At 40.1% G+C, this 22,375-nt stretch overlaps 1 protein-coding gene across 1 annotated transcript in view; it reads left to right on the plus strand.

Moving 5' to 3' along the window:
- The first annotated feature begins 323 nt into the window (after positions 1 to 323).
- Positions 324 to 22,375, plus strand: part of LOC130553016 (uncharacterized) — a 70,216-nt gene continuing 48,164 nt past the window's right edge. The window contains 4 exon segments of the mRNA XM_057331753.1: positions 324 to 537; positions 873 to 926; positions 1,116 to 3,133; positions 4,836 to 5,002. Of these exon segments, the coding sequence (XP_057187736.1) occupies positions 456 to 537; positions 873 to 926; positions 1,116 to 3,133; positions 4,836 to 5,002 (2,321 nt within the window). The 5' untranslated portion in view covers positions 324 to 455.

Here is a 22,375-nt window from a genome sequence, read left to right on the forward strand (position 1 = left end):
ATATTATCCTACAGAACATTATATTTACTGAAGAACTGATTAGTGTGTCTGTGTTTAGTTTGGCTGCCTAGCTGTGCGTGCAACCAGTTTACGTCATCGAAAAAGAACATAGCGGCCTCCTTAGGTTAAAATGAGTATTACATTTAGAGTTTTTTTAAGAACTGAAAATATTTGATGTGTTTCTAACGACAAATGCTAGTAGTGTAAGGCTATTACAACGCATTAAGCCATACATCTCTCTATACACCGGGTTCCCTTTAAACAGCCAAAAACGGCCATACAATTAGACGTGTCAGAGCAGTGCCGGCCCCACCTTATAAGCGATATAGGCAGTTGCATGGGGCCTCCGTGGCCACTAGGGGGCCCCCTGCCGTGCGTAAAAATTTAATTTACTTGCTCGTTGTGTCAGTGTCAATCATCATGTGCGTTAGCTTTAAACTGTGCGAAGCTTAAAAATGAAAAGGCGGCACTATCAGTCTGGCGCAGATAAGAGGAAGAAGAGGAAAGAAGATGAGAAAAGAAAAGATCAAGAAAAGGGTAAGTGTTCAATTAAAAAATTGAATCAATTTTAACAAGATAGGCTACTGTATATAAAACATTATAATAAGCTGTGTGTACTTGTAAATGTGGTTCTGTACAAGGACTATTCGCTCAGTAAACATACTAAATAGTGTTTTATTTTTAAATAACATATGCCTAATGTGTTCTGTGAGGGTTAGTGTGGAAGGGGACAGAATAGTTTGTAAAATAAAATTCAATGCGTCTATGGGGAGTCCTCAGAAACCATGTGTGTGCGTCGTGTGTCTGTCTCCGTGTGTGTGTGTGTGTGTATGTGTGCGTGTGCGTGTGTGTGTGCGTGTTTTGCACCTTAGGGAGACTTTTGAAATATTTTCTAAAGAATGTACTTACAGCTGGTGAAAATGCAGGTCAGTTAAATAACTTTCTTATAGATCTCACTTAACTGAAATACAACTAAAATAGCCTTTTTATATTAATAATACTACATGTGCAAAGGTTTATTAGTAAAATAAATTGTCAAAAATATAACACAAAAATACTAAATTATCATAATGAGCTATCAAATTTACTTCTGTTTTTCCATCTATTTTGTGCAGCAGCTACCTCCTCCTCACATGACAGTCTTGGCCCTGTCTCAGCCTACATTGGTCTTTTTTCCATCTTATCTGTTGCCTCCACCACATCCTCCAGTGCAGCTGACATTACCTGTTCCTCCAGTGCTGTTGCCTCCACCACATCCTCCAGTGCAGCTGACATTACTTCTTCCTCCAGTGCTGTTGCCTCCACCACATCCTCCAGAGCAGCTGACATTACCTTAACCTCCAGTGCTGTTGCCTCCACTACATCCTCCAGTGCAGATGACATTACCTTAACCTACAGTGCTGTTGCCTCCACCACATCCTCCAGTGCAATCACAGAAGGAGCTTTCTGCTCTGCAAATGTCTCAGCTGTTTCAAGAGATCCAGCTGACTGGCCTGAGGTCTTGTCAGGTAAAGAGAGGGCTGGTTTAGTTATTAGAGGACCAAGCGATTTAAATCCTAACTTTAAATTTCCAAAAAGACAAGACGGAAGAAGCTTTCATTTCCATTACAAGTTTCGGCTCCTCACTAATGGGGAAAAAATCCAACGTACATGGCTTGTTTACTCCATGAAAAGTGATGCTGTTTTTTGCTGGTGTTGCAAATTGTTTTCAAAGGGCTCTTCAAAGCTAATCACAGAGGGACAGCGTGATTGGACTAATATTGGAGCAATCCTTAAACAACATGAAAACAGCCCTGCACACATAAAAAGTGTGGTGTCATGGAAAGAGCTTGAACTAGGTTTAAAAAAGGGACAAACAATTGACCACACACAACTAACCCTCACAGAGGCTGAGAAGAGACGTTGGCGTGAGGTTCTCATTCGACTGATTGCAATCATTAAGTCTCTTGCAGAGCGAAACCTCGCTTTTCGGGGCTCTGAAGACAAATTAATGGTACCCAACAATGGCAATTTTTTAAAAGAGGTTGAGCTCATGGCTAAGTTTGACCCTGTGTTAAGAGAGCATATCAGACTAGCTGACAAGCAAGGAAACCACACAACCTATCTTGGCAAAACAATACAAAATGAACTAATCTCCTGCATCGGTGATCAACTGGTCAAAACAATGGTGGCTGGCATTCAAGAGTCAAAGTATTTTTCTATCATCTTAGACTGCACACCAGATGTCAGCCACACAGAGCAAATGTCTGTGGTGGCCAGAACTGTCAGTCTAGAAAAAGGGCCAGAGATAAAGGAGTACTTTCTTGGGTTCTTAGATGCTCCTGACTCCACCGGCGCTGGATTGTCTTCTCTTATCTTAAAAAGACTGGAGGAGCTTGGCATACCATTTAGTAATTGCAGAGGCCAGTCTTATGACAATGGAGCCAACATGAGGGGCAAAAATAAAGGAGTGCAAGCTAGACTCCTTGAGAAAAATCCACGGGCACTTTATGTTCCTTGTGGAAGCCACACTCTTAATTTAGTTGTTGCAGATGCAGCTAAAGAGTCAATAGTTGCAATTAACTTCTTTGGAGTTGTACAGAAGCTGTTCACTCTCTTTGCAGCTGCACCGCAACGATGGGCCATTCTCAAAGATCATGCTGACATCACTTTAAAAAGCTGGAGTGACACCAGATGGGAAAGTCGGGTGAAAAGTATTGAGCCGTTGCAGCACCATCCAGAGAAGGTGAGGGAGGCTCTTCTACAGGTCAGGGAAAACACTAAAGATCCTACAGTTAGGATTGAAGCCCAGTCACTCGCGGAAGAAATTGGTTCCTTCAGATTTCAAATCTGTCTTGTTGTCTGGTACAATATTCTTAGAAAAATTAATGTCACAAGCAAACTGCTTCAATCTGCTACCATGCAGCTGGATGTTGCTGTAGATCTCATCCATCAGACAAAAGCTTGTGAGGAAATGAATGTTCAAGCATTGCTTAAGGAGAAGAGGCTAAGAACCATGAAGAGAAACTTCAGTTATGAAGCAGCTGATGAGCCAGAGTCCAGTGCCCTAAAAAAAATGGAAGTTTCATTCTTCAATGTTGTGGTGGATTGTGCTACCCAAACACTGGAAGACCGTTTCAGCTCCATGGGTAAGGTGAGGGACAACTTTGGAGTGTTAAATAACTTTCAAAATCTTGATACCCAGACAATAAGGTATCAATGTGAGCAGCTTGGAAGAACACTGAGCACTGGAAATGAGTCTGATCTTGATTGGAAAGACCTTGTCATGGAATTAGAAAACCTCCCAACTCTCCCTAAAGACAAAATGACAGCACTGGAACTACTTGCATTCCTGCATGATAAAGATATATGTGAGTTGTACCCAAATCTTTGGGTAGCTCTACGCATTTCATGTACTCTCCCAGTTACAGTGGCATCAGCGGAGCGAAGCTTCTCAAAACTTAAGCTAATAAAAACCTACCTCAGATCATCAATGGCACAAGAACGTTTAAATGCACTTGCCATTATTACCATCAATCATGAGGTTGGCAGCCAGCTATCCTATGATGATGTAATAAATGACATTGCAAGCAAAAAAACAAGACAGGCAAGGATTTAGGGCTTGGCAGCAGTAGGAGATGCCTTGATGGCAAAATTCACTTTACTCGTTTACAGGTTAATTTGCACTATTGTGAGATGTTGTTTTGTAAAGGTACTTAATATGTTTTTGTTAATCTGTAATTGGAATGCTGGTGTCCTTAGAATTTTATTTTAAAGATTCATTTATTAATTCACAAATACAGTAAAAACTTACTGTAGTGCATGTTATTACTTTTGATGTTCTGCTTGTAAGCTCTTTCTTTTGAATAAACTGATTGCACACTTTAAGCTTTCTAAGTTATGTTGTATGTATTTGCAAATCAGAATATACATTTATGCATTTGGTAGATGCTTTTATCCAAAGCTACTTACATTAATTGAATTGTACTATACGTTCTGTGTATGTGCAATCCCTGGGATCGAACCCATGATCTCAGCATTGCTAGAACCATGCTCTAACCACTGAGCTACAGGAAAGCTGTAAAGGGACTATATTGTGTTGTTAATTTGACATTGTGAGATTGTCAGTGTGATATCTGTGTAAGGTTAGTATGCTGTGTACATTAGATGATGGGGGGCCTCATTTTGAAATCAGTTTAGGGCCCCCAAAATGCTAGGGCCGGCCCTGTGTCAGAGTATCAGTATACATTTATATAAATAGTATATAGTTAGTATATTTAAGTTATTTATATATTTTGACTTTACTTACCTCCAATGGGAGAGTCGAGAGGTTGTTGCGATCAGTTATTTTGAATTCCCGCCTGTGGCGGGATGTTTGATCGCAGACGGATGGCGTATGACATCAAAGCACAGTGAGATCTATTTGTGAACTGACTGCTCTGTATGCTTTAGAGAAGCTATTCTAATGCCGTATGCTTTTTGTCATAAGGTGATTAGTCTGCGCAGAGCTGGAAAAAGTTAAACACACATACTAACGAAAGCGCCACATGCCTTGACGCTGCGACATTGGGCCAACAGCGCCACAGTACTGTGGAGGGCAAGACTGCACAGAGACGGCCCAGATGCGGTAAACCAAACTTTATTGAAGGCACAGCAGACAAGGAATAATAAACCCAACCGCGAGCGTTTCAGCCCGCGGTGGTAAGATGTGGTACAGTTCGTGGATGCTGCAGTAGCGGCCCAGCCGCGAGCGTGTCAGCTCGCGGTGGTGAGGAGAGAAGATCCCGGAGGGAGTCGGGCACGGTGGCCAGGACCAAGGATAGGAACCCAGCGGTGACGAGTTGGTGTGAGAGCAGGGCTTCCTCACCCAGCCCGGGTGCCGTGTAGGAGATCCGGAAGTGAATCCTAGTGAGACTCTGGATAAACAATCCTCCGGGAAACCACTGGCAGACGACGGCCGTAGCTGCACTGGACGCCCACGGGAGCTATCAGACGACAAGGAGGTACCGAGGCAACAGACAAGGTGAGCAGACAATAGAACAAGACAAAACTGTGACTATGACAAGGATGTAGAACTTCATCAGACGTGCCGCGGCAACGTCTGGGTCAGTCTGAACAGGTTACGAAAACAACGGTCAGACAACAGACGAGAGACACAAAGGGAATATATGGGAAAACATAACGAGATGTAATAACAGACAGGTGTGGGGCAATTACTGGGAACAAATGCTAAATGAGAAATGAGGCAGCAGGCGTGTGAGTGTGGAGTGGAAATTCACCAGTGCGGGGAAGTCTAAGGAGACACGGGGCGGGGAGAGACACACAGACACCGAGCACGGGATCAGCCACCGGCTATCCACATGCTCGACAAACCACAAAACAACCCATGTGCAAAAAATACCTAGACCAGACCAAGACCGTAACATAAACACACAGAGCAGCTGCAGTTTGTTTGAATGGAAAGCACAACAACGTTTACATTTTCAAAAGATTTCAGTGACTTAGGATCCACTTATAGAATAAAAATGTTTAGTCTCCAATTAATATAATATCAATAGTAAGAAATATAAAATAATTAAAAGCTTCTAAAATGTTTAGCCTTTTCTAATCATGTGCATGATTTTAACATGTGTGTTCACTTAGCAGGGGCCAAAAAACAAACTTTGGACTATTCTTATTCTCATAAAACATCAAAATGATCAGACACTAAAAATTTCATGCAGAATTTTTGGGGGTTCCTCTAGATACTGTCTTGTACAAAAGAAATTCTCCAGGAACCACTTACAAGTTTACAGATCTTACAAGAACCATTTTTTAGAATTTTAGTTCCTTCAATAACCCGCAAAGCACTTTGAGGTCCCAGTGTAGTGAAAAGGTGACTCCAGAACTTCAGAACTGAATATGGGGTTATTCAAGAATCTTATAAGTTCCTGGAAGAACCACAAAGACTATAGATGGTTCCACCAATAACCCTATTATGAGAAAAGCAGCTTTGAAGCACTTAAATTACAGTTTAAGGTTCTTTGAGTACACAACAGGATATTTGAGGCACCATTTGTTTTTACAGTGTAGTTCCGACGTTACCTACCCCTGGGCTAAGATTAGCTAACCGGAGGGACAAGTCACGCATTTTTATCCAAAGCGGCAAAGTTAGTTTGACGTTTGATATTCATAGACATTCAAGCTCTTTGCGTGTGTTATGTTTTTAAATACGGTACTGAATCCATATTTTTATGTTTACTATACTTTACTTAAATTCATTTAACTCTGCCACCATTTGAGATAAAGTTATCAAACCAACTGTAAAATTATCAGAATAGTATTCCCTATAATGCATCAGGCTTGTTTTTTCCAGATTATTTAAATTGTATGTTTTTTCTCATTTCTTTGACAGTGGTATTTTCACAAAACTATATCCATGGAGTCTCCAGGACTGGGTATGACCATTTTTCCCCCTTTTAGTGCATGCTGGTTTTTACTTAAATTATTTTCTATATTTGCCATGTTAAAAATGTGTCTTTTAAAGTTTCTCTTTTAAATACTATTTTGGGCAAGGTAGAAAATAGCTTTCGTATCTATAATAAATAATAATAAATAATATTTTTAACAATGCAATAGTAAGTCTGCGCTGCAAAAAAACCACTAGGCTAGTGTTATATATTTTGTTCAGCTGAGTACCTACAATAACACAAATGTTTCCAACTACTTCTAAACTGTGACACAGGGCTGTGCAGTCGCCGGTCAATGGCATCATATCCGCGTTACCCTTTGTTACCGCATGACAACAGTGTCATGGACAAATGCGGATGTAGTGTCTAGCGTCTAGCAAACCACTAGCTTTTTTTGAGCAGTCACTGATTTATGGACCACAATTATTCGCAACATTTATAAAACTTTACCTCATCCGCTAACATAATTTCTCGTTCCGGTCTGATTGATGGCCATCAGCGGTGGAGTTGAAGACAACAGATCCCATCATTCCACGCTCCTTCACAGCGTCATCAAGCTACGGCATCGTGCGTCCTCTAGCGTCCTCTAGTTTTAAAAACTGCACCTTTAATAACCTACATTTGACATTTACTGTCACATGCTGGCAAATCAGAACTGGGATAGATACAGGATTGTGACCAATTGCTGTTGACTAATAGTTATGTTACAGCAATAGATTAAAAATAATGGCCAATGCCAGAATTGTAATCATTGAAAAGGGTGGGAGAGTTTATAAGATTGGATGCTCATCAAGAGACCATCACCACAGGGTTTTATCTCCACCTCAGCAGGTTATCGACACCGCACCGAATAGAGCTCATCTCACAGAACCATTCCACAGAGGGGAGGGCAGCACTTAAAGTACTCTTGAGCCAAACAGCCAAAGCATTGCACAAAAGAAAACTACAAAGGTCTTTACCATTACTGAAACAGAAATATCAAGGGTTATCTATCAGTGTTAGAGGTGTTTCAATTTAACGCAACAACCAACATCAATCTGTTGCTACTTTCTAAAAAATGCTTTGGAATTTTACCTGCATCATTTTGAAAAGGCACTTTAATTTTAATATCCTATATGATACTTCTACACTGTAAAAAATAATTATCTGTTTTAGTTGTTTCAACTTATTTTTATTTGCAGACACAACAATTTTTTATAAATTGTTGAGACAACAAGAAAATGTAAGTTTCTTGGTTCTCAACTAGGGTGAAAGTTGAATAAACGAGCAAAATTGTTGTTTAAACTAACAAATGCTTCTTGAAACAACTGCATCATATTTTCGAGGGTTTTTACTGCAAGATTGAAGCAGATCAAGGATCTCCTACGTCTCTCAGTTTCCCACCTTGGTGACCTTGACAGACATTCTCCTGTCTGCATTAACAGTCAGTTTTTAATTAGTATTATTTCACAATGGTTTTAACTATATTGTAAACTAATTTTACCACCGCGCGTTTACTAGGCTAGTAGCTTGGCATGTTTGCTCAGCTCAGTCAGCCAAAATGCTTATGATGGGCAATCAAATCAAAGAAGGCAGGAGTTGCTGTTTACAGAAGTTTGAGGAGATTCTGTTAATGGTAAACAAGTGCAACATACGGTGTAATTAGCAACGCATTTAATCTGTTTTACGATAGAAATGTTCAGCAACATCCATGAATACCCAGTGAAGCATTTAGGGTATATTTTTGATGCAGTTTGTGTAAAGTAATTTGTAATTGTCGCACCGTGTCAACAAGAGACGCGAAATAGTATGTTTTCCATGTCATTTTTTTTCGTCCTTGTCCACAACGACACGCTACAACTTAAATAAAACGCAACGGTTTAAACATAGAATCCATTTTATCTCGTCAGGTGGTGCTGATGAATCCAAAGTCCCTGTAGGCAAGCCGTGGCACTAGGCGGCCATGGATTCAAAGCCTCCGGTCAGCTATTTCACTCACGCAAGGTAAAAGTCCTTGACTGCGGGTTACAACAAGCATATGTAAGTTAGATTGTATTATTTTGGTTTGATTTTTTTTCAGTATTGTTTCCCTGCCCTTTCTGGCCCATGTATTGCGAGTTACAGATGAATAGCCATTGCTCTTCATCTCGTGTATTGATTGAGGGATACAATAAACAGAGATTCAGGGTTCTCTCGAAATGTAGGGGAGAGTGATTGACAGCGTGATGCGATCGTCCCCAACCCCAAACGCCCAAAACCCCATTTTAAACATGTAACATAATGTCTAAATTAATCTGTTTCTTGAAAGGTTACGTTCACATTTCATGTCTAAAAACGCGGGACGCGTCGATTTCTCCTTTTCAAAGTGCTCCGGACCTTGCGCTCCCTAGCCAGAGACGTTGAGAGAGAGGTTTCCGACACATTTTGATCTCGCCGCCACGCAGTCACATGATTCGTCTCTCAGTAGAACCAAAGTGTTAGCCAGCAAATTCGTTGTTGGACCACAGGTATTTCTAAATTGCTGTATTTGTCTCTGGTCATGAGTAAGTTTTTAGGCTTAAAAAAATGAATTTAGTTAATTATTGTTATTATTATTTTGCAGAAAATAGACCCTCTGTTCTATGGATTCTGGATGACAGTTAAATGAAGAGGACATGCAATCTCTGCTCTCGTAGTTCATCAAATCAGTGTATAATAACAAGGCATTTATACACCAATGTCACTACAACAGGCTGTTTCCCTTACCTTGTTTTTATGCTGACTGAAGGCAAATTGACTTGAAAAATCATTTATTTAGGCAGTATGGGACATCACAAGATTCATTATCGCTATTAGCACGTGTCTACACCGGATGCAAGAGACAATAGAATGCATTAGAATCCATTATAATTTTACATTTTGTCCACACCGGACGTGCCGCGGTGCGATGCAACAATCCCATTAGAACAAGTCGTGTGTCGAGTCGCGCCATGTCTGGTGTAGACACGGTGTTACTCTATCTTTCTCATTTTAATTTTGTAATGGTTTTTGAGTTTGTCATTTTTGTTTTTAGATTGTTGCTGAATTCATCCAGCTGATGTCTGCTGACATAAGATAAGTTTGTTATGTAATATAATAGTAAAATATCAGATTGAAATGACTTGTAATGTCAGTTTGATTGCAAAAATTTTGTTTTATATTTAAAGTCAAGTAATGTATGCAGTGTATTATTTCCACTTGACATATATTGCAAATTGTTTGTTTGTTTGCAAAAATCTATTAAAATGTTAATGGAAAATGTTGTGCCGATCAAGTTAACACAATGCAAAAATGTTTGTCATCTTAACAAAAAAATTTAAGGCAGCGGGGTAACAAATGTGCTTAAGTTGACTCAACTCATTGATAAGTTGAAATAACAAATATATTTGTTTTCTGAACAAGAAAATAATACTTAAGTCAACTATGAAAAATCATTGAAAGGACTAATTTTAAAAGGTTGACTTTGAAGGTAAGTTAATACAACAAGAAATGTATTGTCAACTTAACAAAAGAAATTAAGGCAGTGGCGGAGTAACAGTTTTTTAAGATGACTCAACAAATTGTTTTTACAGTGTAAGTGAATAGAGTGAAATATTACTGCTTCATGGCAGCAAAGTGAATTTTTGTTTGCTCTATCAGTCAAATTATAAGTCAAGAGGTGACTTACAGTAAATTATTTATTTATTTAGCTCTCAGTTCTTAAATATGAATTCTCAGGATGTTGTCATAATCAGAGGCGGATTAACCATATGGGCAATTGGGCGAGTGCCCAGGGGCACCAAGACTTTAGGGGCACCAAATAAACCCGCAATACAAAATATATTTTTATAAATGTAGGCTACATAAGCACTTGTTTTTTAAGACTTAAGTCACGCATCTGCGCTAAATAGGCGTGGCACCATGTGCGGGAATACCCCCACTTCAGATAAAAATGGTTCTGTCCTCCGCACTTTTTCGACACACCTCCGCCAACATTCCCGCCCATGTTATCTGGTTAGTTACATAGATTTGAGTGAATTAACATTCAGCCAATCACAAGTGAGTGTTATGAGGCGAGTCGTCTTTCGTATACACTTTAATCTTCAAACAGATGGAAGCGGGAACGATGCAGAGCGCATTGTTGTAGCGGGAACTAAAAATTCGGGGATTAGCACTGATTAATAAATGTAAATGCGTCAGAAATAAGATGTTATAGTGCCGATAATGTATGCTAATAGTACGTGGAGGTAAGGCCACTATTTAAGGTCCAAACCTGGGTTTTAAAGTGAAAGTGAAAAACGTTGTCGTCACTATAGCAATCAATTCATACGAAACTTTTTAGTGGAGTACACTTTTATCGCAGTACTTATGTGATCGTTTAGTAAGAAGAATATACACATACTGTGCTTAAATAGAGCGTTTGAATAGCAGTGTTGCCAACTCTTGCAAGACAAATAAGCAACTAAAGCTCCAAAAACAAGCCCAAAACAAGCCCAACATTATTACATTATTTATGGTCATCAATGTAAATTATTATGAATTATGCATTATTAATGAACGAGCCTGGGTCATTTTAAACTGACACTACCCTGTTTGAAAAACACAAACAGTAAAAAGTTATTTTAAAAAAGTTAATTGCAACAAAGCAAGAGGAAATCCAGTATAATCTCTAATCACATGTGAGCAGTATAGGCCTGGAGAGATGGAAAGAAGATATAATGACCACTTAACGTAGCTGTAACAGCCACACATTTATAATAAAGTAAAACTGAACTATATGCATTGGATGTATACTTTTTTAAATTATACTCTGCAATGATCAATACATTTATATAATACAATAAAAATGTTTGATGTTGACCTTATAGCCTAATAAAAAGGGTCATCCCTCCCTCCCCATCTTTGCTGCACCGTGATCAGATCTGAACACTTTTCGTTCATTTTCACATTTCACTCTAATCGTGACAGATGTAATACATTTAGTTTAGTTGGTAGGGGAAAGGAGGCGGTAAATTTGAGGACAAATTACGCTATTCACACGTGCTTAGGCGTGAATAAGGTTGTGTAGCCAAACGCGTAGATCTACACTTTTAACATTTTTAATGATGTAGCCCGGTTATAAAATGCTTTTTATCTTTAAGTGAGTATTTTATCTTTTTAGTATGATATTTACCTCCGATTATCCAAAGAGAGCCGATGATTACGTGAAGAGACCACTGTAGCATTCTTGGCTTCTCTATGTTGTTTTACGTGCTTAGATCTGTTGTGTGACCTCCTGCGGCGCCGCGCAGACCAATCGGAGCGTGACATCATAGTACCGCGAGAGTGATTCGACAGTAGACGTCTCTGTATGCTTTCAAATAGCTCTCGCGGTGCTGTGATCTTGTGCGCTGCCTCATGTAGTCCAAAAAGCCTAGCTGTGGGCAGACAGTGTTAATGGGTTGAACAAATCAGCGACCATAGATGTAAAGAAACGAAGTTGCTTGTCAGATTCAGAGCAAGCTACCATATTTTTTAAAATAAGCCCCAAAACCCGCAACCCGCGACAAGTGATTTTTTTACGCGACTTGACAGAAAAAAAGCCCAAGGTCGCGTATTATAAGCGGACTTGGCAACTATGCAATAGCTGTATAGCAGTTAAAATAGTAACAATAACGTTTCATGTTATTTGAATAACCTTGCTATACATTGTAATGTGGTGAATGCCACTTTGGTGAATTAAAGTCACAATGTCCTGAAAATATGTACATTGTTCCATTGTCCCCTTAATGTGAATACATACATGCAAACTATATGTGTGTGTGTGTGTCCCTGTACCCCCACTTTGTGGCACGCACAACATTTACACCTGTTAAAAAAATGTTAGTGATTTTTTTTCACTACATCAAAACCTGAAATGTAACGTTACAACAGAAAGCAGGTGCCCCTTAAATACAGTAGGCCTAATTGTTAAAAATATTTAATGGAAAATAGTTGTTTTTTGTGTTCTATTCTAAAAGTGTCATGTTAATGTATAATTCTTGTAAAATAGTATATTGTAAATTGCTGAGTTTCATTCTTATAAAATCTTTTAATATATAAATATTTTAATGAGTGGATTCATGCGTGTGGGTATTGATGGGGGGCACCTCTGGGGCTGTTGCCCAGGGTCACCATGAGGTCTTAATACGCCTCTGGTCATAATAAAAAAAAATGATGTGAAGGTGACAGTTTGATTTCCAAACTTTAGTTTTTCTTCATTTTTAGAAAGGGGCGTACACAATTACACAAAACACTTATTTTAGCAGTTTAATGGTCATGACCTTTCAATATATTTGGTTTAGGTTAGCTCAGATAAGCTTAGGGTGATGCTTTTGCAGAGACCGTATGGAGACTTATTACTTCTAATAGACACATGTTGAGATGAGCATGCAGGTGAGGCTGAGGCAAAGTTGGGCACAATATCCTGTAAACAAATCTAGAGCTGGGTGTTGAACAGGTTATTGTTAGAGCTCTGATGCGTTGTGCCAAAAACTGCTTACGGCAAGATTATTTTAATTTACAGATAAAAGTAGTAGTCAATTTGAGTCACGCTGATTTGCAAGCTGTCAATTTTCATGAATGAGCTCGAGTATGAATTATCTGTAAAAATATTGTTATTAACACTTCATATTATAAAGCATACATAGTTTTCTGGGGCAATGTGCCAGTTCTTTTTCTTGGCAGGTGTCTGAAATGAAATGTCAAGTGTAATCTGTAATTGGAGAGCTGTAGTTCAGGAGGAAGAAACAGATAATCAGACTAATATAGTGGAATAGTTGGACAGGCACAGAGACACTCCACAAGAGCTTTTAACAAGGAGTAACGTGAGGTGGCACAGTAATTGCATTAAAACTATCAACTGGTACCTGCTCTGCTATCACAGGAGGAAAATAAACCTTTTTATAGCCAGTCAGGAGATGGTTACCTAGTAAAAAAATGCTATTTTAAGGTGATAATTTTGGTAGAGTGTTTGCATAAAAGATGAACCACAGAACAGTGCCATTAAGTAAATGCTTTACATACAAACAAGACAAACACAGCAAACATTTATTTCACACACTGATGAATACTTAAAGCATTAAGCTTCCATAAGCCATAGATCAATGCAGAACATGTAATATTGAAAAGTGTCCATAATTCAAGCCTCACTGCTTATTCTTCAAAACACCGTATCTGCATTCAGGAGGTGAATTCAGAAGCTGTAATGTGTCTGAAATTACTGAAATGGTAAATGTCTATGACAAACTTTGTTTATTTGTGTGTAGGGGGTTCCCCATGAGGAAAATGTATGAAAAATAAGCATATAAATCAAATTATGTTTGTTTGAAAATGTAAAGAAAATGCACAAACGTCTTTGTGAGGGTAAGGTTTAGGGGTAGGGTGAGGGTTAGGGTTAGTAGATAGAATGTACAGAATGTACAGTAAAATCTTTATGTCTATACTAAGTCCCCATAAAACATGAACGCCTAACATGGGTGGGGGGTAGTATTGCAGTTGTGAGTACAGTGGCTCATTACATAGATGCACAGTCTGCCCCAATCATCATTTATAGCACAGTATAATTAACTAGAGCCGTCACAGGCTGAACTCAATTAACACACATGTATGCGCAATCAAAGAAACACCAATCAGATTCTCAGGATAATGTAATTGGGGCGCAGGTGATTGTGTGCTTTGAAATAATAAATTCCAACAATGATGAAAGAGTTGAAAGACGTGAGAGACAGGGACAAAGGGAAAGTGGAAAATATCGAGGAAGAAGGGGCCTGAGAACATTTGTTTCCTGATAAAATTTGAGCCACTTCTGTCCATGGGTATGAGTTGACCATGAAGGAATTTGGCCAAGTTTGACCAATTGTGAGTGATTTTACATTTGCAATTACAGTATTTGATCATTTAGACAAGAACACTGCTAACTACTGCAGGTAATGAGGGCAAATAGTAACTGTAATATAGATAAGGTTATGAGACCTATACTTACCAGAGATGGGATGCTAATTGTATCATAGATGCTGCACTGTAAGTGTCTTGTAAAGTTTTTTTTACATTAGCTGCATCCGAAATCACATACTGTGACAGTACATACTGATTTTGATTAAGTACCTACCTATCGACCATTAAAAATGTATGTTCTATATGGATGCTATGTGTGGTGACTTCATTTCAGACATACTGCATCCATCATGTTTTCATTTTCATGTGAGCCATATGCTCTTTGACCTATGACATATTAACAGTGGAAATACTGTACGTATAGGTATTGTTAAACAAGCATAATTTAACGAGGTATACATTACTAGGTACTTACACTTGAAAACAACCATCCACATTATAGTTTTGTGTTATTTTTATGTATTCCCTTTTTGAATTTGGTGGTTGCTCAGCTGTGGCATCGTGGGATAGAATAGTGTCCATCCAATATCAGCAGAAGCAGTAGACCATCCTGTTATTTCTCAACTACATTTTTTTTCTTTTTTGCATGTATTGATGTTTCACACATACTAATAATGACACATACAGATTTCCACCTACAATATAATATGGAAGTAGGCAATTTTTGGAAGTGTGTGGATATCAAAATATGATCACCAATAAAAGGTTTTTGTAGTAGTGTTTTTGTAGTAGTTTGTTCATGGTGTGCTGTATAGGCAGTGGAATGGTCTGTGTATTTAGCAGGTTTGGCAGGCAAAACAAAACATGTTTTTCAAGAAGAAAATATATTTTTGAAATACTTCATGAGCTGTACATTAGCAATGAAAAATTGAAAAAAACATGTTTTTTTTCTGACAGTGACATTCATATTCAGAACAGTGGAAATCGCACTTGATCAGGTTGGGTATACAATTCTCTAGCTCCCGAGCCCTTTAATCCATAATGAAGAAAACCTTTTATTTTATAGAAATATTGTTTATAAATCAAACCCAGATTTCTGTTTTGCAAAACTAAAGTCATTTGCAGACTCTGTGTTTAGAATTTCTGCCCTTGTTAGTTGTTTTATAAAATAGTTACTTGTTAAAAAAATCTTAAACACTTTTTTTAAAGTTTATTGTACATGTTCTAAAGGTATTCAGTTGCTTTGAGTCGCTGTAAAAATATATGCAACACATATAAAAGAACAATAAATACTGTAAATGCTTTAAACAAATGCACTGCAAGTCCCTTGAGATAAATAATCTGCCAGATGCATAAATGTAAAAAAAAACTAGAAAAAGGATGTCAATCAGATGCTTACTCTATACTAGAGACAGAGCTCAACCATGTATACTGCTACTATGTACAGAGACTGCTAAGCAACAAGGTCACCTGAATGAATGAAAAGAAAGAAGAAAGAAAGAAAGAAAGAAAGAAAGAAAGAAAGAAAGAAAGAAAGAAAGAAAGAAAGAAAGAAAGAAAGAAAGAAAGAAAGAAAGAACCAGAACTATGCATTAGTTAAATTAAAGGGGTCAAATGGCACGAATACGTGTTTTTCTGTGTCTTTGGTGTGTTATAAGTTGCCCATGCATGTATTAGACACGTAAAATTGCAAAAATTAAAGTGTCGGAACAAAAGATGCATTCTATCTAAAATCGAATGCTGACACAGACTTGCCTGAAACGCCTCGTGTAACCACACCCCCACAAATCTACGTCAGTTCATGGTATGATTTGACTAAGACCGCCCAAATGTATACTCAAGTAAGGTGGGCGTACCTGTCAGTACAGTTGCTTTGGAACCTGGTGTTCCAAATATGGTAAGAAGCGTTCAGTGGTGGACAGTAACGAAGTAAATTTACCTGAGTACTGTACTTAAGTACACTTTTTGAGTATCTGTACTTTACTTGAGTATTATTTTTTCTGAGTACTTACTTTAACTTCAGTACATTTGAAAGACAAATATCATACTTTTTACTCCACTACATTTATAAAAAGGTCCAAAAGTAGAAAATGGTTTCTATGCAGCGGGGTTTCCTTTGTGCGCAATTTATCTGGCTTGCGATCTGCCAGGACCTTTACTGTTGCCAAGTATTTCAGTTTTTCTAAGCTCGAGGTTTTCCGGCAAGCTTTGAATGTTTTTTTGAACGCAAATCTGGCAACTCTGGGATCTTCCCCGCTAAACTAATGTAAACGTAGGCGCTGCTACACCATTGATAGCGCTCTAAAAAGGCAAATAGAACAATAAAAGACGAAAAGGCACATGTTAAAGTGTGGTGTAATCATCTGTGGATTAAGATCAGTCAAAGATCGTAGAAACATTGTCATGAAAATGATCGGCATAACGGCTAAACGGTAAATAACGTGTGCATGTTAACTTCTGGTCTGCTGCTGTATCATTTAAAGCGATTTGGAAAATGTCATGGCTCTGCTTCCTTAGTCATGTTTTTCTTGGTCCTGTAGCAGAGCCATGGCAAAGCCTTAGGTTTTATGTGAGAAGACCATGAGATGTTTGTTTTTTGACATCTCATGTGATTTCTCAGGTCTTGTCATTGGCCCCGCCCCTCTCGTTTCCTGTATTGTCTCCCTCTTGTGTCTTATGTTCTACACCTGCCCCTGCTCGTTATCCCTAGTTTGTCTTCTCTATTTATACCCTCATGTTTCTTTGTCTTGTGCTGTTGGATTGTTCATGGTGTTCTGTATTGCGTGTCGTATACTACGTCGTGTCTATGTATCCAGTTCGTCCCACGTCATCTGTCTTTGTTTCTCAGGTAGTTTCTTGTCTTGTTAATTTGATTTTTCTTTGTTCTCGTTTTTGCGCCCTTAAGGGAAGTTTTTGTTTGCCTGTCTTATAAATATTCTTAGTTCAGTTTTCCCCATCGTGGGTGTTTTGCTTTATCCTTTTTGTCTTGCAAATAAAGTGTCTTGCTTACCACGTCTTTGCCTGCCTGCGTTTGGGTTCTCGCCACGCCAGTCGTGACAGAAAATGAATGATGTTTTTACTGAAGTAACTATAGTTCAAGTATTCCTGTTGAAATAAAAACAATAGAACCCTGCCCAAAATACAACAGAAAAATTAATGTATTTAATGGTTATAATGGGAATTGTACTATGGATACTTGTTGTCTACTTGTATGTGATGGATTCTATTGACGGGACGGTAAATCCTATTGGAATAAAACCCAAAACACACTACAAAGAGGAATTTAATTTAAAAATCTCATTCTAATTCAAAAATTCATTGTTTTTTTTTCAGCAGGGATGGTATTTGCAGTAAAACCACAGTATCCACAAATTTACCATTTTCTCTATATAGGAACCATACTCCAATTAATAATCTTTAGTAAAACCACAGCAACTAAACATACCATAGTTTCATTATACTAGCTATAGTTTATGTTTGTAGTTAAATTATGGTAATACAAATGGTAATAAATCCAACAAACACATGGCTTCTACACTTAACTATTTACAAGAACCTTACTACTTACTGGTAAATTGCTGCTAAAACTGGTAAAGGGAATATACAAAATAAAAGAACACTGCTCATAAATACATAGGCCTAGGGGGCTAATGAGGATAATTAGGCTAAATGATAATACAGGATTTGTTGTGTCTGAGAGAACAGTCCCTCTTGAGAAGTTACCGGATAGAACACGGCGAGAAACAATATAGTCAGCACAAATATATTTATTTTACACGGCAGTTACACACGTGTGGCCATGCTCTAACCACCGGAACACACACCCACGTGCTATTGCTAGACTTCTTTCTATAGCCGGTTGACAGAGGCGGAACATCCCCTAGTTGCTCCAATCAGACACCTTAACATAACCGTGAACCAATAACACGTTTAAATCTGATAACTGACATATCATTACTTGGTTACAATATTATTTTACTTTGGTGTACGACACCACAGGATTATATCTAAACTAAACATATATGTGCTAAACATATAAAGCTCTTAAAGGAGTTGCTCACTGCAAATTTTGCCCCCATTGACTTTACATAGTAGGAAAATTTTTAAGTGAACTACTCCTTTAAGAGCTTTATATGTTTAGCACATATATGTTTAGTGTAATCCACAGATGATTAATACAACTGATACTGTGAGCTACTCAGTGTATTCAGTAGGTTGCTTCAGAGGCCAGGGGCGGATTTAGTGATTTGTGAGCCCTAGGCAAATCCATGTATGGGGGCCCCAACTATGCACCATTTTACTTTACTGCAACCCTTATTTTTCTTCCTCCTCAAAGCACACAACTTTTCACCCCCAGTCAAAGTGACAGGGGAAAACTAAGCTTAATAAACACAGATACTGACTAATTAAAAAAAATATAATAAGGAATTCCCAAATGAAAAACATGGGATAAGTGTCTTAACAAAACACTTATATTAAAGTTTAAAAAAAAATGATGAAATGAAAATTAATAAGTTATATAAAGCATTAAATTTATTCAATCAAACAGAAAAGTTTAATATAAGCCTTTTTTATAACACTTTTTAGCCCATAAGTAACCAGTCTAACTAAATGAGCAAAGCTCATTCACACCCTACGTTCTCTTGTAGTTCACTGAGCTTTGAACGATTCACTGATCTCTTACATTCTGTGTAAACAAATTGGTTCAAAGGAGTCATTTGTTTGTGAGTCGTTCTGATTGCAATGTGCGTTCATACTGGCGAACTCGCTGTGTACAGAATAACGCTGATTCAACGAGCCAACTTCACAGCTGAAAACATTATAATGATGTACAGCAAGTTAATTTAGGAAATATTTTCAAGAAATTCAAGAAAATGTAAATTGAACGTAAAACTCCTGATCAGCCGTGAAACACAGCTAATACAGCTCCTAATATAACTCTTTTACTGAACTCTTCAGTGTCTCACTGCTGGTAACAAAACAGCGCCTCCATTGTTTTGTAACTGCAGTTACAAATGACAATCTGTTTAATAATGCACGCAGTGTTTTTTGTGAAGACACTCGACATATTTTTGACGAGAGTCTAAGGCGGCACGAAATTTGATTGAGGCGGCCGCCTCCAATTTCTTTATGCAGGAAAAACCCTGATCTGGGATTACTATATACAAAGTGTGTCCTCTCTCCGTGTTTTTTGTGGTTAACGACCTTTCGTGCATTTAAATGTGACCAAATTTCTGTACTAGTGCGTACAGTATGAATCGTTAGCACTGTACTGACGTTACTATATTATGTCTTTATGTGCCCATCGGTCTGCGCAGCGGAGTCAAACAACCTTTCTACCTTTGAACTGTCCCTCTCCTCAACCCGGTTACATGAATTGCGTATAAATAACACGCTGTTGCATTATCATGAAATACGTACGCCAAAGTTCGATTTTGCGTGCATAAATACGCCAATGTATGCGTGAATCTCGCTGGAGAGCAGACATTTTGAAACGTACATGAAGAGGAAACACTGAAATAATTAAATTAATACTGTTAGGTTTAGGGTTTGGGTTAGGGTAGAAGTTATAATATGCACGCACGCTAACATTAGGTTTAGGGTTTGAGTTAGGGGACAGGTTAATAAGACAAATTGCTGGTTAATAAGCACGCGCGCTAAATTGGCGTATGATATGCACTCACAAATAGGCGTATTTATGCATGCAAAATCGAACTTTGGCATACGTATTTCACGATAATGCAACGCGCGTGTTATTTATACGCAATTCATGAGAATGGCCTGCTCTCCTACCAAGCGCACAGCACTCCTTTGTTTGACAGATGTTTTGGTTGTCAGTCATTATAACGTCTCGGTTACGTTTGTAACCTCGGTTACCTGATGGAGGGAACGAGATGTTGTGTCAAACTGACAGATGGGGTTCATCCCTGAGAACCAATCGCTTCTGACTACTTAGAAAAGGCCAATGAGAATTGGCAAATGAAATTTGCATGTCGGACTCCGCCCCGGACATCCGGGTATAAAAGGGAGACGGCGTGCATCATTCATTCACCTTAGTTCTGAGGAGCCTGAGACCTCTCACGACTGCTGCAGAGGACAGCACGTGTTGTGGCAAGAGGACACAACGTCTCGTTCCCTCCATCAGGGAACCGAGGTTACAAATGTAACTGAGACGTTCCCTTTCTGTCGGTCTCTCGACGTTGTGTCGAACCGACAGATGGGGTTCCAATGGAAAACGCCACAACACTGTGCCCTGTCACAATCTCAACGAAGCGACGGTGACTGGCCTGGGCGTGTCAGCTGTGAACGCTACTGCAAAATTGTAACCTACCAGTGGGTAGGTAGGGGGTCCCAGAGCTTTCTTGAAAGGTGGGAAGGCCCCTACCTTCGGCCTCACAGGCGGCGGCCTTGTTTATCTAACAGCGAGAAGCCGCCCGGAACCATAAGGCACTGGGTAAGCGCTACTTCCTCAAGTGGGGGATGCGCTACAGAGACCACTTCCTACCGCAGGGAGGAGAATAGTGGAGATACCAACATGGTCTCACCGATCGGGAAGAACTCATGGGAAGAAAATGCGGCTGAAGAGAAAAACTGTGAGGTGGAGGTCCACCCGGGGAGGTCATGGGTTACCAAGGTGGGAACCAGCATGAGGATACATCAGACGGAACCGCCCTACTGGGGAGTTGCAACGTCTGGTAGCACTAGGACCGGTTAGAGCTATGTTGCAAATAACTCCGGAGATACCTGGCCTAAGGGGCAGGGCTGCTCTGCCCAGCCCGCCCCAGAGGGTGCTTGCTTAGTGATGGATGGAGTGCCTGTTCTTCGCCCAGTGGGGAAAGAATGGAGGCTGGATCGGTATACTGACCCACTCGAGAGAGGGGGAAAAGAACCGAACAGGCGTACACCCTACCAGTTGCTGGTCCTACATGTGGCCATGCAGGATGCGGGCTGACACCGGCTCTACGCGGAGGGTGTAAAACCTCGCGAAGGTGTTGGGTGTAGCCCAACCCGCAGCTCTGCAAATGTCTGCAAGAGAGGCCACCCGTGCCAAGGCCCAAGAGGAGGCAACACCCCGGGTGGAGTGGGCCCTCACTCCTAGGGGGCATGGGCGATTTAGGGATTGGTAAACTGCCTTGACAGCGTCCACAATCCAGTGGGCCAACCTCTGCTTGGAGACAGCTCTCCCCTGTTGCTGACCTCCGAAACAGACAAAGAGCTGATCCGAGCTCCTGAAGCTCTGTGTGCAGTCTAAGTAGAGGCGCAGCGCGCGTACTGGACACAACACGGACGGGGTTGGGTCTTCCTCCCCAGTGGGGAGCGCCTGTAAGTTCACCACCTGGTCCCGAAAGGGAGCGGTGGGAACCTTGGGCATGTAGCCGGGCCGAGGTCTCAGGATAACGTGAGAATCCCTGGGTCCGAATTCTAGGCGGTCAGGGGACACGGAGAAAGCCTGTAGATCCCCTACCCTCTTGATGGAGGCGAGCTCCAAAAGGAGAACCGTCTTCATCGTAAGATGAGTAAGAGAGGCATCCCCTAGGGGCTCGAAGGGGGGCCTGGTGAGACCTGTCAGGGCTACGTCCAGGTCCCAAGAGGGTATGGAGTGCGGACGAGGCGGGTTACGCCTCCTCGCACCCCTTAGGAATCTAATGACCAGGTCGTGCTGTCCTAGAGACTTTCCAGCAACTGAGTTGTGATGAGCAGCAATGGCGGCTACATACACTTTCAGTGTGGAGGGGGAGAGGATAGTCTCGAGTCTCTCTTGTAGGAAGGACAGCACGGACCAGATCGCACAACTAAGTGGGTCTTCTCCTCGAGAAGCACACCAGGTCAAGAAGAGGCGCCACTTGTAGGCGTACAGTCGCCTAGTGGCAGGTGCCCTAGCCTGAGAAATGGTAGCTAGCACCGCCGGGGGCAGACCACTCAGGATCTCCTCATCCCGTCCAGGGGCCAGACATGGAGGTTCCAGAGGTCTGGCCTGGGATGCCATAACGTGCCCTTCCCCTGGGAAAGCAGGCCCTTCGTCAGGGGAATCGGCCAGGGGGAGCTGTCGTCAAGAGCATTAGCTCCGAGAACCAAGTCCGGTTAGGCCAGTGTGGCGCAACGAGTAACACTTGATG

Source organism: Triplophysa rosa, linkage group LG4 (genome assembly GCF_024868665.1).
Source record: "Triplophysa rosa linkage group LG4, Trosa_1v2, whole genome shotgun sequence".
NCBI lineage: Eukaryota > Metazoa > Chordata > Actinopteri > Cypriniformes > Nemacheilidae > Triplophysa > Triplophysa rosa.